Source organism: Cetorhinus maximus, chromosome 19 (assembly GCF_964194155.1).
Source record: "Cetorhinus maximus chromosome 19, sCetMax3.hap1.1, whole genome shotgun sequence".
NCBI lineage: Eukaryota > Metazoa > Chordata > Chondrichthyes > Lamniformes > Cetorhinidae > Cetorhinus > Cetorhinus maximus.
The window spans coordinates 12,412,122-12,434,083 of record NC_135897.1 but is presented as its reverse complement, the minus strand read 5'-3'; the positions used below and the strand labels follow the sequence as shown (position 1 = coordinate 12,434,083).

Genomic DNA, 21,962 nt, shown 5'->3' with positions numbered 1-21,962 from the left:
TCCCACTCACCGCTTCCTCTCCCAACACCCTCATCACCTTGCACTCACCGTCGCCCTCTCCTGACACCCTCACTCCCTCCCACTCACCGTCGCCCTCTCCTGACCCCTTCACTCCCTCCCACTCACCGTCGCTCTCCTGACCCCCTCACTCCCTCACACTCATTGCCCTCTCCTGACCCCCTCACTCCCTCCCACTCACCGTCACCCTCTCCTGACCCTCTCACTCTCGCCCACTCACCGTCACCCTCTCCTGACCCCCTCACATTCATTGCCCTCTCCTGACCCCCTCACTCCCTCACATTGCCCTCTCCTGACCCCCTCGCTCCCTCCCACTCACCATCGCACTCTCCTGACCCCCTCACTCCCTCACACTCATTGCCCTCTCCTGACCCCCTCACTCCCTCATACTCATTGCCCTCTCCTGACCCCCTCGCTCCCTCACACTCATTGCCCTCTCCTGACTCCCTCGCTCCCTCCCACTCACCGTCACACTCTCCTAACCCTCTCACTCTCGCCCACTCACCATCACCCTCTCCTGACCCCCTCACTCCCGCCCACTCATTGCCCTCTCCTGACCCCCTCACTCCCTCACACTCATTGCCCTCTCCTGACTCCCTCGCTCCCTCCCACAAACCGTCGCCCTCTCCTGACACCCTCACCCTCTCCCACAAACCGTCGCCCTCTCCTGACCCCCTCATTCCCTCCCACTCACTGCCCTCTTGACCCCCTCACGCCCTCCCACTCTCCGTCGCCCTCTCCTGACCACCTCACTCCCTCCCACTCACCATCACCCTCTCCTGACCCCCTCGCTCCCTCCCACTCACCGTCGCCCTCTCCTGACCTCACTCCCTCCCACTCTCCGTCGCCCTCTCCTGACCCCCTCACTCCCTCCCACTCACCGTCACCCTCTCCTGACCCCCTCACTCCTTCCCACTCACCATCACCCTCTCCTGACTACCTCACTCCCTCCCACTCACCATCACCCTGTCCTAACCCCCTCACTTCCTCCCACTCACCTCCGCTCCTCTCTTGTCCCCCTCGTTCCCCCCCACTCACCGTCATCCTCTCCTGTCACCCTCACTCCCTCCCACTAACCGTCGCCCTCTCCTGACCTCACTCCCTCCCACTCACTGTCGCCCTCTGCTGACCCCCTCGCTCCCTCCCACTCACCGTCGCCCTCTCCTGACACCCTCGCTCCCTCCCACTCACCGTCACCCTCTCCTGACCCCCTCACTCCCTCCCACTCACTGCCCTCTCCTGACTCCCTCATTCCTTCCCACTCACCGTCGCCCTCTCCTGACACCCTCACTCCCTCCCACTCACCGTCGCCCTCTCCTGACCCCCTCGCTCCCTCCCACTCACCGTCACCCTCTCCTGACCCCCTCACTCCCGCCCACTCACCGTCACCCTCTCCTGACCCCCTCACTCCCTCCCACTCTCCGTCGCCCTCTCCTGACCTCCTCACTCCCGCCCACTCACCGTCGCCCTCTCCTGACCTCACTCCCGCCCACTCACCGTCACCCTCTCCTGACCCCCTCGCTCCCTCCCACTCACCGACGCCCTCTCCTGAACCCCTCACCCTCTCCCACAAACCGTCGCCCTCTCCTGACCCCCTCATTCCCTCCCACTCACTGCCCTCTCCTGACCCCCTCACGCCCTCCCACTCTCCGTCGCCCTCTCCTGACCACCTCCCTCCCACTCACCATCACCCTCTCCTGACCCCCTCGCTCCCTCCCACTCACCGACGCCCTCTCCTGACCTCACTCCCTCCCACTCTCCGTCGCCCTCTCCTGACCCCCTCACTCCCTCCCACTCACCATCACCCTGTCCTAACCCCCTCACTCCCACCCACTCACCTCCGCCCTCTCTTGACCCCCTCGTTCCCTCCCACTCACCATCATCCTCTCCTGTCACCCTCACTCCCTCCCACTCACCGTCGCCCTCTCCTGACCTCACTCTCTCCCACTCACCATCGCCCTCTCCTGACACCCTCGCTCCCTCCCACTCACCGTCGCCCTCTCCTGACACCCTCGCTCCCTCCCACTCACCGTCGCCCTCTCCTGACCCCCTCACTCCCTCCCACTCCCCGTCGCCCTCTCCTGACCCCCTCACTCCCTCCCACTCACCGTCACCCTCTCCTGACCCCCTCACTCCCTCCCACTCACTGCCCTCTCCCGACCCCCTCACTCCCTCCCACTCACTGTAGCCCTCTCCTGACCCCTTCGCTCCCTCCCACTCACCGTCACCCTCTCCTGACCCCCTCTCTCCCTCCCACTCACCTCCGCCCTCTCCTGACCCCCTCTCTCCCTCCCACATGCCAACCCGCTTGCCACTTCCCTCTCACCTGAGCCCTCACTTGCAGTGAGCAAGATGGTCGGGGGAGGGAAGCTGCAATAGGGGAAGATTGAGAAGCGAGACCAAAGACTGACCAAGAAGGGGGAGGTGGTGACCAAAGCAGTTGTGTGTTTAAAAAAAACGGACTGAGCACGCACACTTACACCGCTGTTCTTGGCACACGCACAACATCTGCACTAAAATAAGAATGGAGATAGCACTATTCAGGTCAGTTCCGCTAATCACTAATCGTGCTAAACAGAAAATGCAGTATTAGAATGCATTTTAAAGTGCAGGCGTATCCTGTTTAAGGCACAATAACTTGAAGGTGGACAACTGCAATGACAGGTATTCGACTTTGAGCTGCAAAGTGTGAATGTACCAGTACTCTGTGCAATTATTAATTTCCACTCGTGTTTGCACTGTGCGCGCTGTGGTTGAATTCCAGGGGGTTATTGTCTGCAAGACAGCTCACTCTGCTCGTGGTTTATAGCAACCTCCAAGCTCTCAAGTTCCATCTCTCTCCAGCTTTAATAAAACCTTTTAAAACCCACCCTTTTGATTAAACATTTGTTCACCTGTCAACTCTCCCATTACTTTCTCCAATGCACACAGAATTTTTAAAAAATCTTTCAGATACAGAAACAGCAAACACCAAACAATAAACTCTTCCCAAAGCCTCAAACCTTACATGGACTTCTGGATGCAGCTTGATGAGAAACCTTTTCCTCTTGAAGCTAAGTTTCCGAATCTTCGCCCAGTTGAAGGTGTTAATTTTCGTATTGCCCTGTAAGGGGGAAGAGAAAGGATAAAAATATTATAAATTTAAGTCTATCAGCCTGAGGCTAGATTTAATGGTGCAGCTTCCAGAGGCAGGTGCTCAAGAATTAAAACATCCTCCTTACAACTGCTCGAATGCCACAAATTGGTTACCTGACAAAGAGCATAATCTTCCAATTTTGCGCTTTAAGACAATTCCCAGCACTCTAGATGACTTCCCTGCTCCAACCGACAAAGGAATTAACTGGGGAAAATTGCTAACTGGTATAGTTGCATAGCAACAGTGGAACCCATTCAAGGGACTGTGAACAAGCATATACCCTTAGATGGCAAAGAGGTATTTCTAGAATGACGTGTCTATCGTACAAAAGTGCTAAGAGCCAGCATTAGACAAAACAATTTAGAAAAGTCAGGATAAAGGCGACAGGGAAGTTTAGAGAAACTAATAAAAGGAGGGCTAAGATGATGACTTAAGGAAGGAAAAAAGGATTATGAAAAGACATGCAGCTGGTACTTTGTTTTTCTCACAGCAAAATAGCAGGTGAAACAAGCATGGTCTCTCTGAGCTCTGAGAATCAGTACGTTGAGTTAATGTTTAATTTAAAGCTCTACCTGAAACACCAAAACTCCCATGTGGGCGACAGCCAGATTGATTTTTGTCCCTTCCCTGTCGGAGGCCGGGTGAAACCGAATTCCATACATTTCGAGCTTCCGAGCTATCTCTAATACCTGGAAATCTGATTCAGCTGGAGTCTGGCCTCTGGAACACATATGGAACATGGTTACTAAGAATACAGCTCAGAGTAATTTACCACAGTTGTATGCACAGCAGCTTTGTGAACTGCGCTCTCCTGACCAGCCAAAGTGCTGACATGCCATTGGGAAATCGAGAGGAAGGTGAAGGGAAAAACAAAATGTGTTTTTTTTTATACAAAAGAAACTTTGTCTCATATTGACAGGTAAATAATAAATACGAATTATGCAGAACTCAAGGCCACCCGAACATGATCAGATTACCTAGTGGCACAGAGATTCAGTTTGATAAGCTTTGCAAATTAAGTTTTTTTAAACTTGAAATTTTTCTGTTAAAATGGCACATCAGGTTCAACAGCCCTGCTTCACTCTACCTACCGCAGCCGTCACATGTTGTAGCAAGGTGTTGAGTGGAGTCAGATCACCCCTGCAGCAGACACTATTCCTTTTAGAAGTTCTGCCTCTCACGGATAATGCCCAGTTCCAAATTTGCCGTGTCAGAGAGTGCAGGTTCCAAAATTATTCCAGGAGGTGGCTAGCAATGTAACAAGTTTCCAGCTAGAGAGTCAGGTGCAAATTAACATACCAACATCACTCCTATTATCAGTCATATCAAGAGTGAAAACAGCACACTGCCAAGCCCCTCCTCCCTCTTCCAGTGAGATAGTTCACAGCAGCAGGGTTCCAGAACTTGCATAAAGGAGGACTTCAATCTCAAGGCAAGTCACTGGTTTTCATCCTTCATATGACCTGTCAATATGTGATAAAGATTTGTTCTGTTGTTAAAAACATATCCTTTTTGCCTCCAACTTCCCCTCAATTTCGCAATGGTGTGTCATTGCTTTTTTTTTTATTCTTTCATGCTATGCGTCATTGGCAAGACCGGCATTTGTTACCCAACCCTAATTGCCCTTGAACTGAGTAGCTTGCTCGGCCATTTCAGAGGGCAGTTAAGAGTCAACCACATTGCTGTGGGTCTGGAGTCACATGTAGGCCAGACCAGGTAAGGACAGCAGATTTCCTTCCCTGAAGGGCATTAGTGAACTAGATGGGTTTTTACAACAATCAATGATAATTTCACAGTCACCATTGCTGAGACTAGCTTTATATTCCAGATTATAGCACCAAGATACACCCTTCATTTCAAAGTCCACTTCCAATTAGCAACAAATCAATAGCAAGCACACAAACCACAATGTTGAAATTAATCTCTATTTCAAAAATATACAAATTGAATGACCCATGTTTTTTTCTGCTATTAGACACAATTGCATCTGTCCCAACATCTAATGGGAGGAGTGCGTGAATTATCAAGCCCCACTACTCCGCAGGTCATACCATTAATTTAAATGTTTCATTTACTCACTGAAATGGCCAATTGTGTACCTATACCTCTAGTTCCCAGAAGAGAGACTCTGACTCTTTCAAAAACTCAATGATTAATTTATGTTAAAACAAAACTTCTTTTAACAAGTTGCAAGTACTGATTAACACACAATTGTAATCAGGAAATGTAACTATCTGTCTCTTCCTAAAGAATTCCCCCAGCACATAGACAAACAAACAGAAGGCAAACACATAGAGTCTCTCTGCAGAGATGGGCTTTGGAGGATGGGCATTATAAAATAAAGGATAAAGTCCACAGGGTCTCGACCCTGTCGACCTGGAGTTCTCGTGTGAAGAGAAAGTGTGGTCCCAGTGGATGCCTGGACGTTTTCACCAATGGTTTCAACTTTGCAGGTCCAAATGCAGACTAGTTACGCTCAGATGAGGGTTCTCTGGCTACAGGTTGATAGTCACACCCAATTTTAGGCAAGGTAAAGAGAGGGAGCCAGTCAAGGTAGCCTTCTTTCCTCAGCTTGCCCACCAACAAAAGTGCTTTCAAAACAAGCAGGTTCACAACTTAAGTTTTCCTCCTCTCTCCCATGTGACTGTCTTTTTTGTCTCCCAGCTTTTCATTAAGTGCTTTGTAGTTCAAACAGACAATTCCTCCTCAAGTACCATATAGGTCAGGTTACTTCTTGGAAGAGACCTGCCTGTTGACAGATTCAAGGTGAACTAATGACCTTCTTTTAAAAAATCATCCCAGGTTAGCATCCAGATCATGCCATCTCCTTCCATTTTGTAAAAGAAAACTTGAGTCTTGAGAGATATAATTCTAACAATGTTTAGCACAACTGCTCTGCTTTTCAATTCTATTCCTGTAGAAATGAACCCTGTATTTTTTTTAAATATCCTTGTGAATCTGCATTACTACTTTCAGCGATGTGATCTGTATATTTTTACCCAATTTAGACAGTTATTTTCAAGGAATATTGGGCCTCTTTATTCTTCTTACCAAAATGTACCACCTCATACTTACCTCTACTGAAGTTTAGTAGGGAACTGCACACCCATTTGGCATGATTATTGTCTTCCAGTATTTTGCTGCAGTCCTCTATATTAGCTACATTTCCCAATTTGGTGTCATCTGTACATTTTGAAATTGTATTTCCAATTTCTATGTCCAAATCATTTCTGTAAATGGTGAACCGTAACCCCAGCACCAATCCTGGTGGAACACCACTTCACCACACCACTTGTCAATCTGAATAACTATCATTACCCCATACTAAGCTTTCTAAAAGTTTAGTCTGTGTTTGGTTTGTTTCCAGAAACCAGATACCTTGGATGAGTCAGACAGAATAATTCACAGCGAACAATATAAATTATGCATGTGTTTGGTTTGTAATTGCCATTTCAGCCCGGAGGTTAGTGGGTAGCTAACAATTCATTCTAAGAACACGAGTTTTCTCTTATTGGATTCTCTAAACTTGTTGGGAAAATCATTTCATTCAATTTAATGACTCTTTCCTCAAGCAGATATTAAAACACAGAACCACCAATAATCTATGGACCCACTTGATGCATTAAGGCTGAAACAGAGAGATTTTTAATCAGTAAGGGAATCAAGGGTTATGAGGAAAGGGCAGGAAAGTGGAGTTGAGGATTATCAGATCAGCCATGATCTCATTGAATGGCGGAGCAGACTCGCTGGGTGGAATAGCCCACTTCTGCTCCTATGTCTTTTGGTCTATGTAAACATTGTTGATGCATATTACCCAATAGTTCAAAGGTTATAGAAAGAACTTTAAATGGTGCAATGCGATCTTTTATGCCATCTGCTTCCTAAGAGATAATCCCATCCAGTTTCTGGGATTATGCAGCAGAAACTGCAAGGCTCAGACGTCACTGTGGAGGGCAGCCATGCTCGATGTGACCATATGGCAGAGCTCAATCCATGTGATTAGGAGCAGGATCAGGATTCACTTGTTGTCAAATCCCAATAAGTTAACAAACAAAAGCTGTCTTTTATGTACTAGCAATTGCAAAACTCAAACTAGATTTGCATGTTCCCATCAATTTTCTTCCTCAAAACAAATACTTCTTCTTTCATTAAGGTACAGGGGTTATTAGCTCATTCAAATATTTTCTCCGACAGGGGTTGTAGGACATTAGAGGTAGGGATTGGTGAGACCCAAAGGAATTTAAACACAAGGTTAAGAATTTAAAAACGGAGGCACTGGGAGACTAGAGAGCCAATATAAATCAGAGGACCGGGATGCTTGGAGAGTGAAGTTTGCTGTGGAAAGAGATGTTGGCAGTCGAGTTTCAAATGAGCTGAATGGGAGTCTAGCAAGGAGGTTACAGGACAATTGAGTCCAAAGTTGAGAATTTCAGCAGAAGTTCTGAAGTCCAGGCAGAGACACACAATGGAGGGGTCAAGACAGGTGAGAATTGCAGTGTGTATGTGAATTCTAACCCACTGTCTGTGGATTATGTTACCAAGGGACAGCATGTAGATGAGGAACAGGAAGAAGTCAATCATAGATTTGTTAGGGCGTCCCAAAATGACAGCATAAGAGTGGGATGGGCAGCCACTGTTGGAGATGCACTGGCTACGATCAGTAAAATCTGAACATACGAAATAAGAACAGAAGTAGGCCATTCGGCCCCTCGAGCCTGCTCTGCCATTCATTAAGATCATGGCTGGTCTGTTTGTGTTTCGAGTTCCATATTCCCATCTATCTCCGATAACCTTTCGTTCCCTTACCTAACAAGAATCTATCTACCTCTGCCTTAAAAATATTCAGTGACCCCAACTTCACAACCTTCTGAGGCAGAGAGTTCCAAAGCTGTACAACCGAGAGAAAACGTCTGCTCATCTCTGTCCTAAAAGGGCAACCCATAATTTTAAAACAGTGCCCCCTAGTTCTGGATTCACACACAAGAGGAAAGATCATTTCACCTCCACCTTGTCAATACCGTTCACGATCTTGTATACTTCAATCAAGTCACCCCTCACTCTTCTAAGCTCCAGTGGAAACAAGCCCAGTCTGTTAACATTTCCTCATAAAACAACCCACTCTTTCCAGGTATCAATCTAGTAATCTTCCTCTGAACTGCCTCAAATGCATTTCCATCCTTCCTTAAATAAGACCAAAACTACACATAATATTCGAGATGTCGTCTTACGGATGCCGTGTCTAACTGAAGCATCACATCCTTACTTTTATGTTCAACTCCTCTCGTAATAAAGGATAGCATTCCATTAGCCTTCTTAATTACTTGCTGTAGCTGCATACTAGTTTTTTGCAACTCATGCACTAGAACACCTAGATCCCTCTGCAGCTCAGAATTCTGCAGCCATTCCCCATTTAAGTAATACTCTGCTTTTTTATTCTTCCTGACAAAGCAAACACCTTCACATGTTCCCACAGCATACACCATCTGCCATAATTTTGCTCACTCACTGAACCTATCTATATCTGTCTGCAACCGCCTTATGTCCTCTTTACAACATACCTTCCTACCTATCTTTGTCTCATCCGCAAAATTCGCTATCATGCCTTCACTCCCCTCATCTAAGTCATTGATGTAAATTGTAAAAAGTTGAGGCCCCAGCACAAATCCCTGCAGGACTCCGCTTGTTGCATCCTGCCAATCAGAAAAAGGCCCATTTACGCATTCTGTTTTCTGCCAGCCAGCCAATCTTCTACCCATGCTATACGTTACCCCCTACACCATGAGCTTTTATCTTCCGCAATAATCTTTGATGTGGCACCTTCTCAAATGCCTTCTGGAAATCCAAGTGAAGCACATCTACAAGCTCCCCTTTATCCACAGCGCATGTTACTCCTTCAAAGAACTCCAATAAATTGGTTAAACATGATTTCCCATTCACAAAACCATGCTGACTCTTCCCAATTACCTCGAGTTTTTCTAAGTGCCCAGCTATAACCTCCTTAATGATCGATTCTAACACCTTCCTTATGACAGACATCAAGCTAACTGACCTAGTTTCCTGCCTCCCTCCCTTCTTGAATAGAGGGGTTATATTTGCTACTTTCCAGTCTGATGGAACCTTTCCAGAATCTAGCGAATTTTGGGAAATTAACAGCAACGCATCTACTACCTTATTAGTCACCTCTTTTAAGTCCCTAGGGTGAAGTCCATCTGGACCCAGAAACTTGTCAGCCCACAGTTCTTATCAATTTGCTCAGTACTGCTTCCCAAATGATTGTAATTTCACGAAGTTCCCCTCTACCTTCCACCTCCTGATTTACAGCTATTACTGGAATGTTTTTTGTATTCTCTATAGTGAAGACAGAAGCAAAATATTTATTCATTTCATCTGCCATTTCCTTATTATTGGCTATTAACTCCCCACTGTCACTCTCTAGAAGACCAACACTCATTTTGCTTACTCTTTTCCTTTTTAAATACTTGTAGAAACTCTTGCTATCCATATTTACATTTATAGCAAGCTTTCTCCCATACTCTTTCTTAATCCTGATTAACCTTTTAATCATTCTCTGCTGTTCTTTATATTCTGACCAATCATCTGACATGCCACTCATCTTTGCACAGTCAATTAATTTACTTTGTTATGAATGCTATGCACAGATACAGAGCGTTTAGTTTTGTCTTTTTGTTATCTTTGTGACATCTAGTCTTGACTGTTGATGTATTCTTAGGTTTTTTTCCTCTGTCCCTTCCTGCCATTCTCTGACTCTCATTTCCCATATTATTATTTTGCACTCTTGCCTTGACTCTATCCCTTGATTTGCCAAATCTACCCAAGTTTGATCCCTCATCCCTCTGTTTTAGTTTAAAGTCTTTGCTACTTCCCTAGTTATGTAGCTTGTTTAGAACACCGGTCCCACAGTTCAGATGTAGGCCGTCCCAATGGTAGAGTCCCCATTTTCCCCAGCGCCCAACAAACCAGAACCCGTTTTTCCACAACAGTCTTTGAGCCACACATTCATTTCTCTAATCTTATTTGCCCTCTACCAATTTGCACGTGGCTCAGGTAATAATCCAGAGATTACCTTTGAGGTTCTGCTTCTTAATGGGATGCCTAGCTTCTCATACTGACTATGCAGAACCTCCTTGCTTGACCTGCCTATGTCGTTGGTACCTACATAGACCATGACAACTGGATCCTCCTCCTCCCATTGCAAGTTCCTCTCCAGCCCTGAGCAGATGTCCCGAACCCTGGCACCAGGCAAGAACAGCCTTCTGGACTCTCGCTCTTTGCTGCTGAGAACAGTGTCAACACCCCTCACTATACTGTCCCTTACTACCACTACATTCCTGTTTCCTGCCCACGCTTTAACGGCTTCTTGTACCATGGTGCTATAGCCAGTTTGCTCATCCATCTTGCAGACCTTGATTTAATCTACACAGGTTGTGAGCACCTCAAACCTGTTTGACAATTGCAAGGTCTGAGGTTCCTCCACTTCTGTCTGTTTGGTCCCATTACCTGCCTCACTCACAGTCACATCCTCCTGCCCCACACTGCTGACCAAAACAGACGAACCTATTCTAAGAGGTGTGACCGTCTTCTGGAACAAAGTGTCCAGGTATTTCTCCCCCTCCCTTATGTTGCGCAGTGTCTGCAGTTCGGCTTCCAGATCAATAATCATAATCCGGAATTCCTCTAGCTGCTAACACTTTCTGCAGATGTGTTTGTCCTGGATCACCTTGGAGTCCAAAAGCTCCCACGTTCCACAGTTGCAACATAACACCTGTCCTGCCATTGTTACTTATGTTATTTAGTTAACTTAATTTAATTACTCACTTAATTAGAATAATTCCTATGTATACCACACCTCTTTCCCCCGTGCACCAAATTCCCATGTGAACCTAATTCGCTACTCACTCAGTCTCCTTGAGGAAATGTTCCACTTTGTATGTAGTTTTAGAGTTTTAATCTGTATGAAATTCTGTTCTGTGGTGAGTTACCTTGCTTCTCTCAGCATTTCCTAGAGTACTGTAGCTAACTATAGCTGTCAAAGTCTGCTGCTACGGTGCAACACACTGATGTTCCTAAGCACGTCACTAAATAATGGGACTCCCAGATAGCGTGACAGGTGATTGGGTCCTGAGCCACATTAAGTTCCAAGGACCAAAACTTGATCAATATTGAGTTAGCCAATCTCAAATGGGCAGATGAGAAGATGCTAGAACTGCCAGATCCCCATGTCCCAATCACTATTGTAGTACTTTTATTAGAAGCCAGTTGCATACGTATCAAGCAAGGAAAGCATCAGGCTTGGTTTGTCATTTTGCCTTGTTTTCGCTCCTCTCCCAGATCCACACCCCCCACCACCTACCCCGACAGTAAAATACTTCAAACATCAACTGCCCAAGCATAAAAATAAGCATTCAGCAGGGGCAATGAATTGCAGTTATTTGCACTCCAGCAGTCATCAGCTTCAGGAGAGAGGTAGTGGGAATAAGAGAGGAGAATGCTGCAGGTATCATTGCAAATGTAACCCAATATCAGTCACTGCCTTCTGAGGGATGCAGAGAGTTAGCAGGGGGAAAAAGAGAGGCACATAATCTACATCAGTAGTGAAAAACCAGTTTTATTAATCTCATCATATCTTGCAATCATACCTTTACACATTACACAGTTCCAGCATTTTGTATTCCTAAAAAAATAGTCACAGTGTAGGGAAATTGATGCTTAATGATTAGCTTTAGTTTACACACAAAATATATTAATCGGTTAACCTAATATTATTCTGTTTAAACTGTAACCAATGGAGGACTTTAGTATCTTACTATCATGTGACTCTGCTTAGCTTCACCTGACAGAGAAGTGCACCACGGGAATTTAGACAGAATAAATGTAACGCACTAATAAGCTATTTACAAGACAACTGTTGAAGAGGCCCTTGTTGTACTCATCTGTATCACAGAGCCACATTGTGAAAATATGCAGCCTTCAAGGTTGAATGGGCAAATTTACATCCTCTCACATCGTTAAATCCTTTTCAAAACCTGGTGTTATCAACAAAGGGGGGTTAGAAGGGATTTATTGTATGAAAAGGGGGAAGGAACAACAACAACTGTGTTCTGCATTAAGTTAATTTTAATTTGGAGTGTTTTAGAAAAAAGAAATGACATTTGGCTCAATGTATTCTGTGTTAGAGTTAACTTTTGTAACAGCGTGTGACTGGTTTAGTAACTATATAATCCTTTTAGACTTTTATCACTCAAGACCATGTATTAACTGAATGTATTAGGAGACTATTACCTCACATTTTAAACACTGATTATTGCTATTGCTATGCACTTGTATTTTATACACACTGTATAACTTTTAAGTATTACCTATTTTGTAATCTTCTATATTAGGCCTACCTAGTTTTAAGGTTATAAGCAACTTTGCCATCCTATCCTTTGTTTTAAAAGTAAAGTAACTCATTTCAATTACCAACCACAGAGAGAAATACATCACCTATCAAATGGCCTCTAAAACAGTCACTGATAAAGGTTCTAATTTAATGAGGAGCCAGCGCAATTTAAGCAAAGTCTGAGACGATGAGTTCAAGATATCATTCATGAGGGCATGACAACTTACTTCCCCTATCCTAAACAAATGGGAAGGAAGATACCATAAAACATCCATTTATCTTAGCGAAACATTATTAAAATAACAGAAACAAACTTTAATGAGGAGGATGGTCCTATAAGTAATTGGCATTTTAAGGAACCAGTCAGGGGATACTGGGAGGTGACATCAGTCGATGACCATCAAGCTTAGGGGGCCAATCACAGATTGATCACGTACCCCTTAAGCCAATTAGAAAATAGCCTCGCCTCATTTAGGCCAATCAGAATGCAATATCATTGATCATGCTGTGGGTTATGGGTTGGAAAGAGCAGCTTTAATAAGCAGCAGCTTTCACTGACCAAGGCGTGCACCAAGTTTGCAACTGAAGTTTGCAGAGCTTGCTGTCCATAGGGAAGCAGAAGAAAGACGGAGAGAACAGAGACTGAGTGTCACCTCGTGCCCTAAGCTGAACCAGGAAGCAAGAGCCGTAGTACGCACGTCAAGTCACTGCCCTGCTTTAAGTGTTAATTTATAACTTAAGTAAAGTTTCCTGTGTTATGTCACCAGCCTGTCTCCTGTTACCTGTATGGTTAAGTCTCAAATGAACAAAATTGGAATTTAAGGTTGAGTAGGACCTAAAACTTACAACAGTGTGGCTGAAAGAACAGATCCTTTATGTTCAAAACGCTGCAAATCAATAATCAACTCCCTCCCCCCAGCCCATTTAAAAGCTTTAGCTGTGCCAATCTAAAGCTTCCAGCTTTGAACAACAGTGTACTAAGGAGCACCAACTTATCAGTACCACATTAATCAGAAATAGATGTTCTAAAGCATGTAAGGAGGCCTCACATCATAAGAAATGCGACTTAATTCTTATCCCGAAGCTGCATATTTCACTGCTCCTGCCTATCGCAAAGACATAAGCTATGAGAAGGAAATGGTAATCTACAAACTGTAATGTGCTGCACATTCGAGGACTAATAGAAAAGCAATAGTTCATTATTCAAGGAAAATCCTTTTCACTACAACAGAAGTTAGAGGAACAAAAATTCTGCATAAAATGACATAGTAAAGGGTGCCAGACTGAGAAGGACCACAAAATTGGGATTTTATTTTATTCACAAACAAAACTCAAGATCTGGCAGCTGGTTCAGATAAATGATACTCACATGTTTCGCCGGTGGAATTCTACAATCTTTTCTTGCAACATCTCTTGGTTTGGTAAGAGTGTGTTATTCTTAAGGTACTCCAAGTCCAGAGCATCATCACAATCTCCAATTTCAGCTAAAAAGAGGGAGGAGATGTGTTTTAATGATATGGCAACCGATCAAAATTACAGACAGGCAAGTATGCCATAGTGGGCCATTTCTGATTTTGCACAGAATGGTTGTGGGATTAGGGATCACCACCAATAACCAATGAATAAGACAAGGCCAGGAATAAAAACTCTAGAATGTGTCAGATCAGAAATAAATCTGCAGGCCTGAAAAGAAAAGGAGTATTACAAAATAATTCAATAATCTACTAGTGCATTACACTGAAGTAGGATAGGATAAGGACAGAGAGGATATATTTGCACAATGTTAAGTGTGCGATTTCAAATATATTGCAATTTATGAAACAGAAGCGAGGAAATAAAATTAACGTGGCACCATGATGGTTTTTGATCCAATCTGTTGAAGCCCTCATTACAGTTAACTCAGTATTCAGAATAGAATCTATTATACAGAAGCAGCACCTCTGAAAACTAGGTAGAAAATGATTAGCAGACAGATCTGGTAGGACTAGAGGGGGTTACATAGATAGGGAGTGTTGAGGTCATGGAGCGATTTAAACACAGGATGAGAATTTTTAAATTGGCGCATTGCCAGACCAAGAGTAAATATGGATTAGTGAGCAAATGGATAATGGGTCCAACTGTTGGAGTCACTCTTTGGTTAAATCACCATCCTGAAGATCTGATTCCTCGGTGCCCATATAACTTTCAGGACATCTAGGTCTCTGGAAAATGCTTGATTAAGGCAATGAGAATCTTGTTTCTTTTCCACAAAATTGGCACTCCTAAGCTTTTAACCCTATTCCCACTAAGTTGTTGAACATGCAACGTCTTAACCCGGCCCCTACGCTGCCTGATTTTGTAAACTGTTTCCCTCTCTTCCGGTACTGCCTCCCTCTTTCAAATTAATCATCATCCTCCCTCAAATAATCCACCCTTGAATTCTCTGTCCTTACATACCACCTGCTCCATCTTAACCCCACTTTTCTCTCCAAAGTCCTTGAACGTGCTGTCATCTCCCAAATCCATGCCCATCTTTCCCACAACTCTATGTTCAAACCTTTCTCATCATGTTTATGCCTGTCATGGCATTGGAAAGGCTCTCATCAAAGTCAGAAATTACATACTCAGTGACTGTGACCACCGTGCACTCTCCTTCCTTATCCTTCTCGAGTTGCTTGCAGCTTTTGAAATGGCTGACCACACCAGCCTCCTCCAAAACTTTCTTTTTCCAGCTATGTGGAGCTATCCTTGCCTGGCTCCAACCTTGTCTAAACAGTCACAGCCAGAGAATAACCGGGAATGGCTTCTCTTCCCACACAAACTGTTAAGTCTGGGGCCCTATGGAAGGCTGACGGAAGGTGTGAGGGGAAGATGTGTTTGATGGTGGCATCAAGCTGAAGTTGGCAGAAATGGCGGAGGATGATCCTGTGAATGCGGAGGCTACTGGGATGAAAAGGACAAGGGGGGCCCTAACATGGTTCTGGGAGGGAGGCGAAGGAGTGAGCATAAAGGCGCAGGAGATGGGTCGGACACGGTTGAGGGCCCTGTAAATCACAGTGGCCGGGGGGAGACCTCGGTTAAGGGAAAAGGAAGACATGTCAGAAGTGCCGTTTTGGAAGGTAGCATCATCGGAACAGATGTGACGGAGGTAGAGGAACGGAGAGAATGAGATGGAGTCTTTTACAAGAAGCAGGGTGTGAGGAGCTGTAGTCGAGGTAGCTATGGGAGTTGGTGGGCTTGTACTGAATATTAGTAAACAGTCTATTACTAGAAATGGAGACAGACTGGCCAAGGAAAGGGAGAGAAGTGTCAGAGATGGACTATATGAAGGTGAGAGAGGGGTGGAAATTGGAAGCCTAAATAAATACATTTTCCAGGTCCAGACGAGAGCATGAAGCAGCACTGATACAATCATTAATGTACCAAAAAAGGAGTTGTGGGAGGGGCCCTGAGTAGGACTGGGACAAGGAATGCTCCACATATCCCTCAAAAAAACAGGCAACTGGGGCCCAGGAGGGTACCCTTGGCACAGCTTTTATTTGGAGGAAGTAAGACAAGTTAAAGGAGAAATTGTTCAGTGAGAGAACAAGTTCAGTCAGGCAGAGGAGAGTGGTGATGGATGGGGATCGTTCGGGCCTCTGTTTAAGGAAGAAGCAGAGAGCCCTTAAACCATCCTGGTCTGGATGGAGGTGTAGGGTGGTTGGATGTCCGTAGTGAAGAGGAGGCGATTAAGGCCAGGGAACTTGAAATTGTTGACATGACGTAGGGCATCAGCAGAATAGCGAACGCAGAAGGGAAGAGATTGGACAAGGGGAGAGAGAATGGAGTCAAGATAGGAAGAAATGAGTTCAATGGGGCAGGAACAGGCTGACACGATGGGTCTATCAGGGCAGTTCTGTTTGCGGATTTTGGGAAGGAAGTAGAAGCGAGCTGTGCAGGGTTGGGAGACTGAGGTTGGAAGCTTTGGAGGGAAGATCTCCAGAGGAGATGATGTCAATGACAGTCCTGGACACAATGGCTTGATGTTCGGTGGTGGGCTCATAGTCCAGAGGAAGGCAGGGAGAAGTATCTGAGAGTTGGCGCTCAGCCTCTGCACTTCTTCCTACACTCCTATCAGGTGAAGCAGTGCTTCACTTGCACCTCCTTCAATTTGGTCTATTGTATTCGCTGCTCACAATGTGGTCTCCTCTACACTGGGAAGACTAAATGCAGACTGGATGACCACTTTGCGGAACACCTTTGCTCAGTCCGCATGCATGGCCCAGACCTCCCTGTTGCTTGCCATCCTGTCTCATGCCCATGTCTGTTCTTAGCCTGCTGCAATGTTCTTGTGAAGCCCAACTCAACCTGGAGGAACAGCACCTCATCTTCCGATTAGGCACTTTACTGCCTTCCGGACTTATCAAATTAAACAACTTCAGACCATGAACTCCTTCCCCGATCTTCACCCCTTTTTTAATCCAACTAATTTTTTTATTTCAATTTTTATTTTTATTTTACTTATTTATTTTCATTTTTATTATTCTTATTTTATTCCTTTTTTTACCCTTTATCCCCAACCAGGCCCCTCGCACCACCACAATGCCATCTGTCACTTGTTTCTATGCTGTGCTTTCACACAGCTTGTTCTGCTATTAACACATTCTGCCACTATCAGCACCTTTAGTCTTTATCGCTACCATTAACACACCCTTTGTCTTGTGTCCATGACATCTTTGTCAATCTCTCCCTAGTTCCCACCTACCCCTGACCTTCTATCTGCTTCAACTGCTCCACCCCCTTTTATACAGTATAAAATCCATCATATTTCTACTCTTTAGCTCTGAAGTCATATGGACTCAAAACATTATCTCTGTTTCTCTCTCCACAGATGCTGTCAGACCTGATGAGATTTTCCAGCATTTTTCATTTTTATTGGAGTTGGGACTGCTTTCCTTGGGGACAAAACTGTTGAGAGGAGATTTTATAGAGGTATTCAAAATCGTCAAGGGTCTGGACAGAGCAGATAGGGAAAAAACTCTTCACATTGGTGGAAGGATCAAGAACCAGAGGGCACAGATTTAAGGTAATTGGCAAAAGGAGCAATGAAAACTTTGGGAGAAACTGTTTTACACAGGGGATGGTTAGGGTCGGAATGTGCTGCCTTGAGTGTGTGGTGGAGAGAGGTTGAATCGAGGCATTTAAAAGGAAATTGGGTTATCATCTGTAAAGGAAGATTGTACAGGGTTACAGGGAGAAGGCAGGAAGTGACACGAGGTGCATTGCTCATTCGGAGAGCCAGCGCAGACATGACGGGCCAAGTGTCCTCTTTCTGCGCTGTAACAATTCTGAGATTCTGTAAAGTCTTCCTCTGAGCCCAAGTGGCATTCCACATTTCTTCCATAGCAATGCAGCTTTTAAAAGACTGCTTCCTTTTTCCCCATTACTTTAATTATTGCCAAACCACCCTGGTTATTCTCCAACGCAATTTCAAATTCTCCAAGCTCATCCACAAATTCCTCCAAGTCTTGACATCCCAGAGTAACCCCGCTCAACTTTAAGTCCCAATCCAAATCCTTCAACCCTGACTGCTTTTGTATGCCACTCTCCCTTCATTCACTCCATCAATGATGGCAGAATTTGAACCGCCTCAACCCCACATTCTGGAACTCTCTTCCTAAAGCCCTCCAACTTGGCTTCATCTCCCATGGCCTCTAAGCAACTTCTCCAAACTCATCTATTTTAACAGGCTTTTAGTAAGTTCCCATAAATCTACTCTTAAAATGTACAAACATACAAAATAGGAGAAGTAGGCCATTCAGGCCCTCGAGCCTGCTCTGCCATTCAATAAGATCATGGCTGATGTTTCCATTTTGAATTCCACATTCCCATCTACCTCCAATAACCTTTGATTCCCTTGTCTAACAAGAATCTATCTACATCTGCCTTAAAAATATTCAATGACCCCACCTCCGTCGCCTTCAGAGATAGAGTGTTTCAAAGTCACACAACCCTCAGAAAAAAATTCTCATCTCTATCCAAAAGGATAAACCCTAATTTTGAAACAGTTCCCTCCCTAGTTCTGGACTCACCCACAAGAGGAAATATCCTTTCCATATCCATCTTGTTAATGCCATTCAGGATCTTTTATACTTCAAACAAGTCACCCCTCACTCTTCTAAACTCCAGTACCTAAGCAAATTTCCCTATGTTAAACTTGCTGTATAAATGCAAGTTTTGCTGCTAACACTTTCATGCCAAACACTTCTCCTTCAACAACTCAACACTCTACAAAACCCAAGTCCATCCAAAATGTCAGTACATTTCCCACATTGGGGGAGGCACTCCCTGTACCCTTTCCCATACTCCTGGGCAGGGTAGAAAAAACAATACTTGCCCAATAGGCAACCTCTTTCAGAATTAGTTCAACTCTCCATCACAACTTTTTTTATGTCTCTATACAGATGCTATTATGTTTTGTGGCCTTCAGGACTTTCTTCTTTTGGTCCTTTGAAACTCCAAATATGCCATTCAACCCCATTTTCCCTCCTTCCTTGTGTCAAAAATAAACAGATTAGACTGCTACTCTAACTAGCTTTCCCCAGAAACTCAAAACTACATTTAATATTCAATGGTCTTCCTTTGCTTTGTCTAATGATGCAAATACAGCATTGAAAATCTGGTTACACACCCACTAGTTATTAAAACAAGTAAACAAGAAGATTGCTGTGGTGTGCCATTAAAAAATTATGTTTTAGAATATAGGTTTCAAAAGGTTTGTCAGCCACAATCAATTGGCTTCAATCTGTGCCAAAGAAGCCATCGTCAGCCATGAGCACAATCCTTTGCCCAGCTGTGTTTCTATTGCATTCACATAGCACTGATGAACTCTAGGTGGCAGTGTCTTGTTTATCTTCAACACTCACACTGCAAGAGATGAGAGATGATGAGTGCGGACGTATTATCATTGCACGTGATTTTGTTCTCAGCCAGGTCCCGTTTAATCTGCAGTGCAAATAAGTACCTAGAAAAGCAAAGTGAATACATTATATTGATGGTTTCTCATACAAGTTGGAATTCACCACAACATACCCAGCATAACCATTAGGTGTCTTTGTTTCTTTCGTAATGACTGCCCACCTGATCTTCAAACCAGGGTGTCTCAAATTATTCTTTTTAAAAAGGTTTCAGAATATTGCACGCCTCTTTCAAATGTCTGGTGTCCCAGAACTCCACTATCCTGCATCAGGTGTAGTGATCTGTAACATCGATCATTGCTCTTTTAGATAAAAAAAAGGGCATCAGGATGGCAGAGGCTAGACGCACCAGCTGCCAGAACACCTCCAAGGGAGCAGATCCAACACAGGATAAGGCACAGCTCAGGCAGGACAATGTCGAGTGGCTGGTTTCCTCACATACTACAATTGCTTATAATTTTCGCAATAATCCAATTGGAAGCAGAGTATCATTGGAATTTACAGCACAGGAGGCCGCTCAGCTCATCATACCTGTACTGGCTCTTTGAAAGAGCAGTTGTGCTTAGTCCTACACCCAGTTTCTTTTCTCCATCTATAACCCTGCAAGTTGCTGTTCTTCAAGTACATTCTCCTTTGGACATTAGTTATGGAACAAGCTTCCACCACCTTTTCAGGTACAGTGTTCCAGATCCTGAGAACTCAAGTGAGAAAGAAATCTCATTTCCCCTCTAGATCTTTTGCCAATTATGAAACTATAACCTCTGGCTATTCATCCACTCACCAGAGGGAATATTTTCCTCCATCTACTCTATCATTTCTCATCACCTTAGAAACTTCTGTTAGGTTGCCTCTTAATCTCTGTTCCAAGGAGAACAGTCCTAACTTTCCCAACCTCTTCAGAACTGAAGTCTCTCATCACTGTTAACATCCAAGTAAACCTCCTTTATATCTTTCCTGAAGTACAGTGCTCAGAATTGTCCACAATACTCCAGTTACAGCTTAAACAGTTACAGTTTATAAAATTCTAGCATGATCTCTGTTTCTCTGTTCTGCACCTTTATTTATAAACCAAAGTAACCCATTTTTTTAAACAAGTTTATTGACTTGCCCTGCTACCTTTGAAGGAAGCATGTTTATGGACACCAAGTTCTCTCTGCATATCTAATCATTTTTAAGTTGTGCCATTTAGAGGATACTGCAAATCAACTCCCAGACTGAAAACCATCCATCCACCACCCCTCTTTGCTTCCTGTAACTGAAACCATTCCATATGCATACCACCACCTGCCTCTTAATTCCATGGGCTTCCCTCAAGTAGGGAGAGTGCCTCAAGATGTAGCATATTGGTAGTGTTTATCCATGACTGGAACAAGATCAACTGCCTCTGAATCAAGGTGCAACTCTGGGCTCAATAAAAACATTCATAAATGGCAATGTGCTAAGCAACACTAATCTTAAGCAGGATTTGTCTAATCCACTCATCAGCTATATCAAGTGAGTTGAACACAGTCCCAATGCGGATTTTGCACTCTTCCTGTTCTTGGGACTACATTATAAACAAAGAGACAATCTAATTCAAATGCTCAATGCAGTCAGCAGTCAGTAACTGCCATTTTGAGTTTGCACCCCGAGAATAAAACTAGCAGGATAATGGCATCACAAAACACTTATAAAAATAAGCTTGAATACACCCAGTGTCACTCATTACCTTGTATACTCCTCCTGCAGCTGGCCAGGATCAGGGGGGAAAAACTTAACAGAAAGCCTGAACACTGTGTTCTTTGGTCCTGCAAAGAATGAGAAAGACTCATTTAAATTTAAATTTCCCTTCAGAGGCATGATTTTAATGGAAGCAAGGCCAAGAATAATCAGCCACAAAAACAACGGACACACATTTCAAGGTGACTGCCTTATTTTTGCATGATTCAGTGTGATAAAGATTCCTTTCTGTCTAAAGTATTAGTAACTTATCACTTTAAAACTCATTCACTGTGCAAAGAATATTTAGCAGTCTGTCCCAACATAAATGTTATGTATGTTAAGCTCCCTGGTAATAACAGGTTTGCTGGGGCAATGAAACACAATGCACAAACACCCGCCACGCTACACACACACAAAGACACGCACCTACCCACCAGACTACAGGCGCACGCCCCAGCCCCTCCACATGCACACGCACCCCCGCCACACAAACACGCACACGCTCCCCCGCCACATGCACACACCCCCACGCCATGCTACACGCACACGCCCCCACCAGGCTACACGCACACTCACACTCCCACCATGCTACACGCACACCCGCCAGGCTACACGCACACACCCGCCAGGCTACACGCACACATATACACACACCTGCCACGAGACACGCTACACAAACACACGCACACATAGGCACACACCCACCATGCGACCGCGGCGTGCGCACACACGCCACGCGGCGTGTGTGGCAGGGGAGCGTGTGCATGTGGTG

The 21,962-nt window shown here is 44.6% G+C and overlaps 1 protein-coding gene across 5 annotated transcripts in view; it reads right to left on the bottom strand.

The window, feature by feature from the left end:
• Positions 1-21,962, bottom strand: part of farp2 (FERM, RhoGEF and pleckstrin domain protein 2) — a 188,895-nt gene that overhangs the window by 98,301 nt on the left and 68,632 nt on the right. For all 5 annotated transcript variants that reach the window (XR_013579581.1, XM_078563521.1, XM_078563524.1 and 2 more), the window contains exons 4-8: positions 21,198-21,276; positions 19,439-19,536; positions 13,924-14,038; positions 3,727-3,874; positions 3,026-3,121 (exon numbers count right to left, since the gene is read on the bottom strand). Coding sequence is in view for 4 of the 5 variants with exons in the window: in XM_078563521.1 (XP_078419647.1) it covers positions 3,026-3,121; positions 3,727-3,874; positions 13,924-14,038; positions 19,439-19,536; positions 21,198-21,276 (536 nt within the window). In the remaining variant the exon portion in view is untranslated. The remainder of the gene's footprint in view (positions 1-3,025; positions 3,122-3,726; positions 3,875-13,923; positions 14,039-19,438; positions 19,537-21,197; positions 21,277-21,962) is intronic.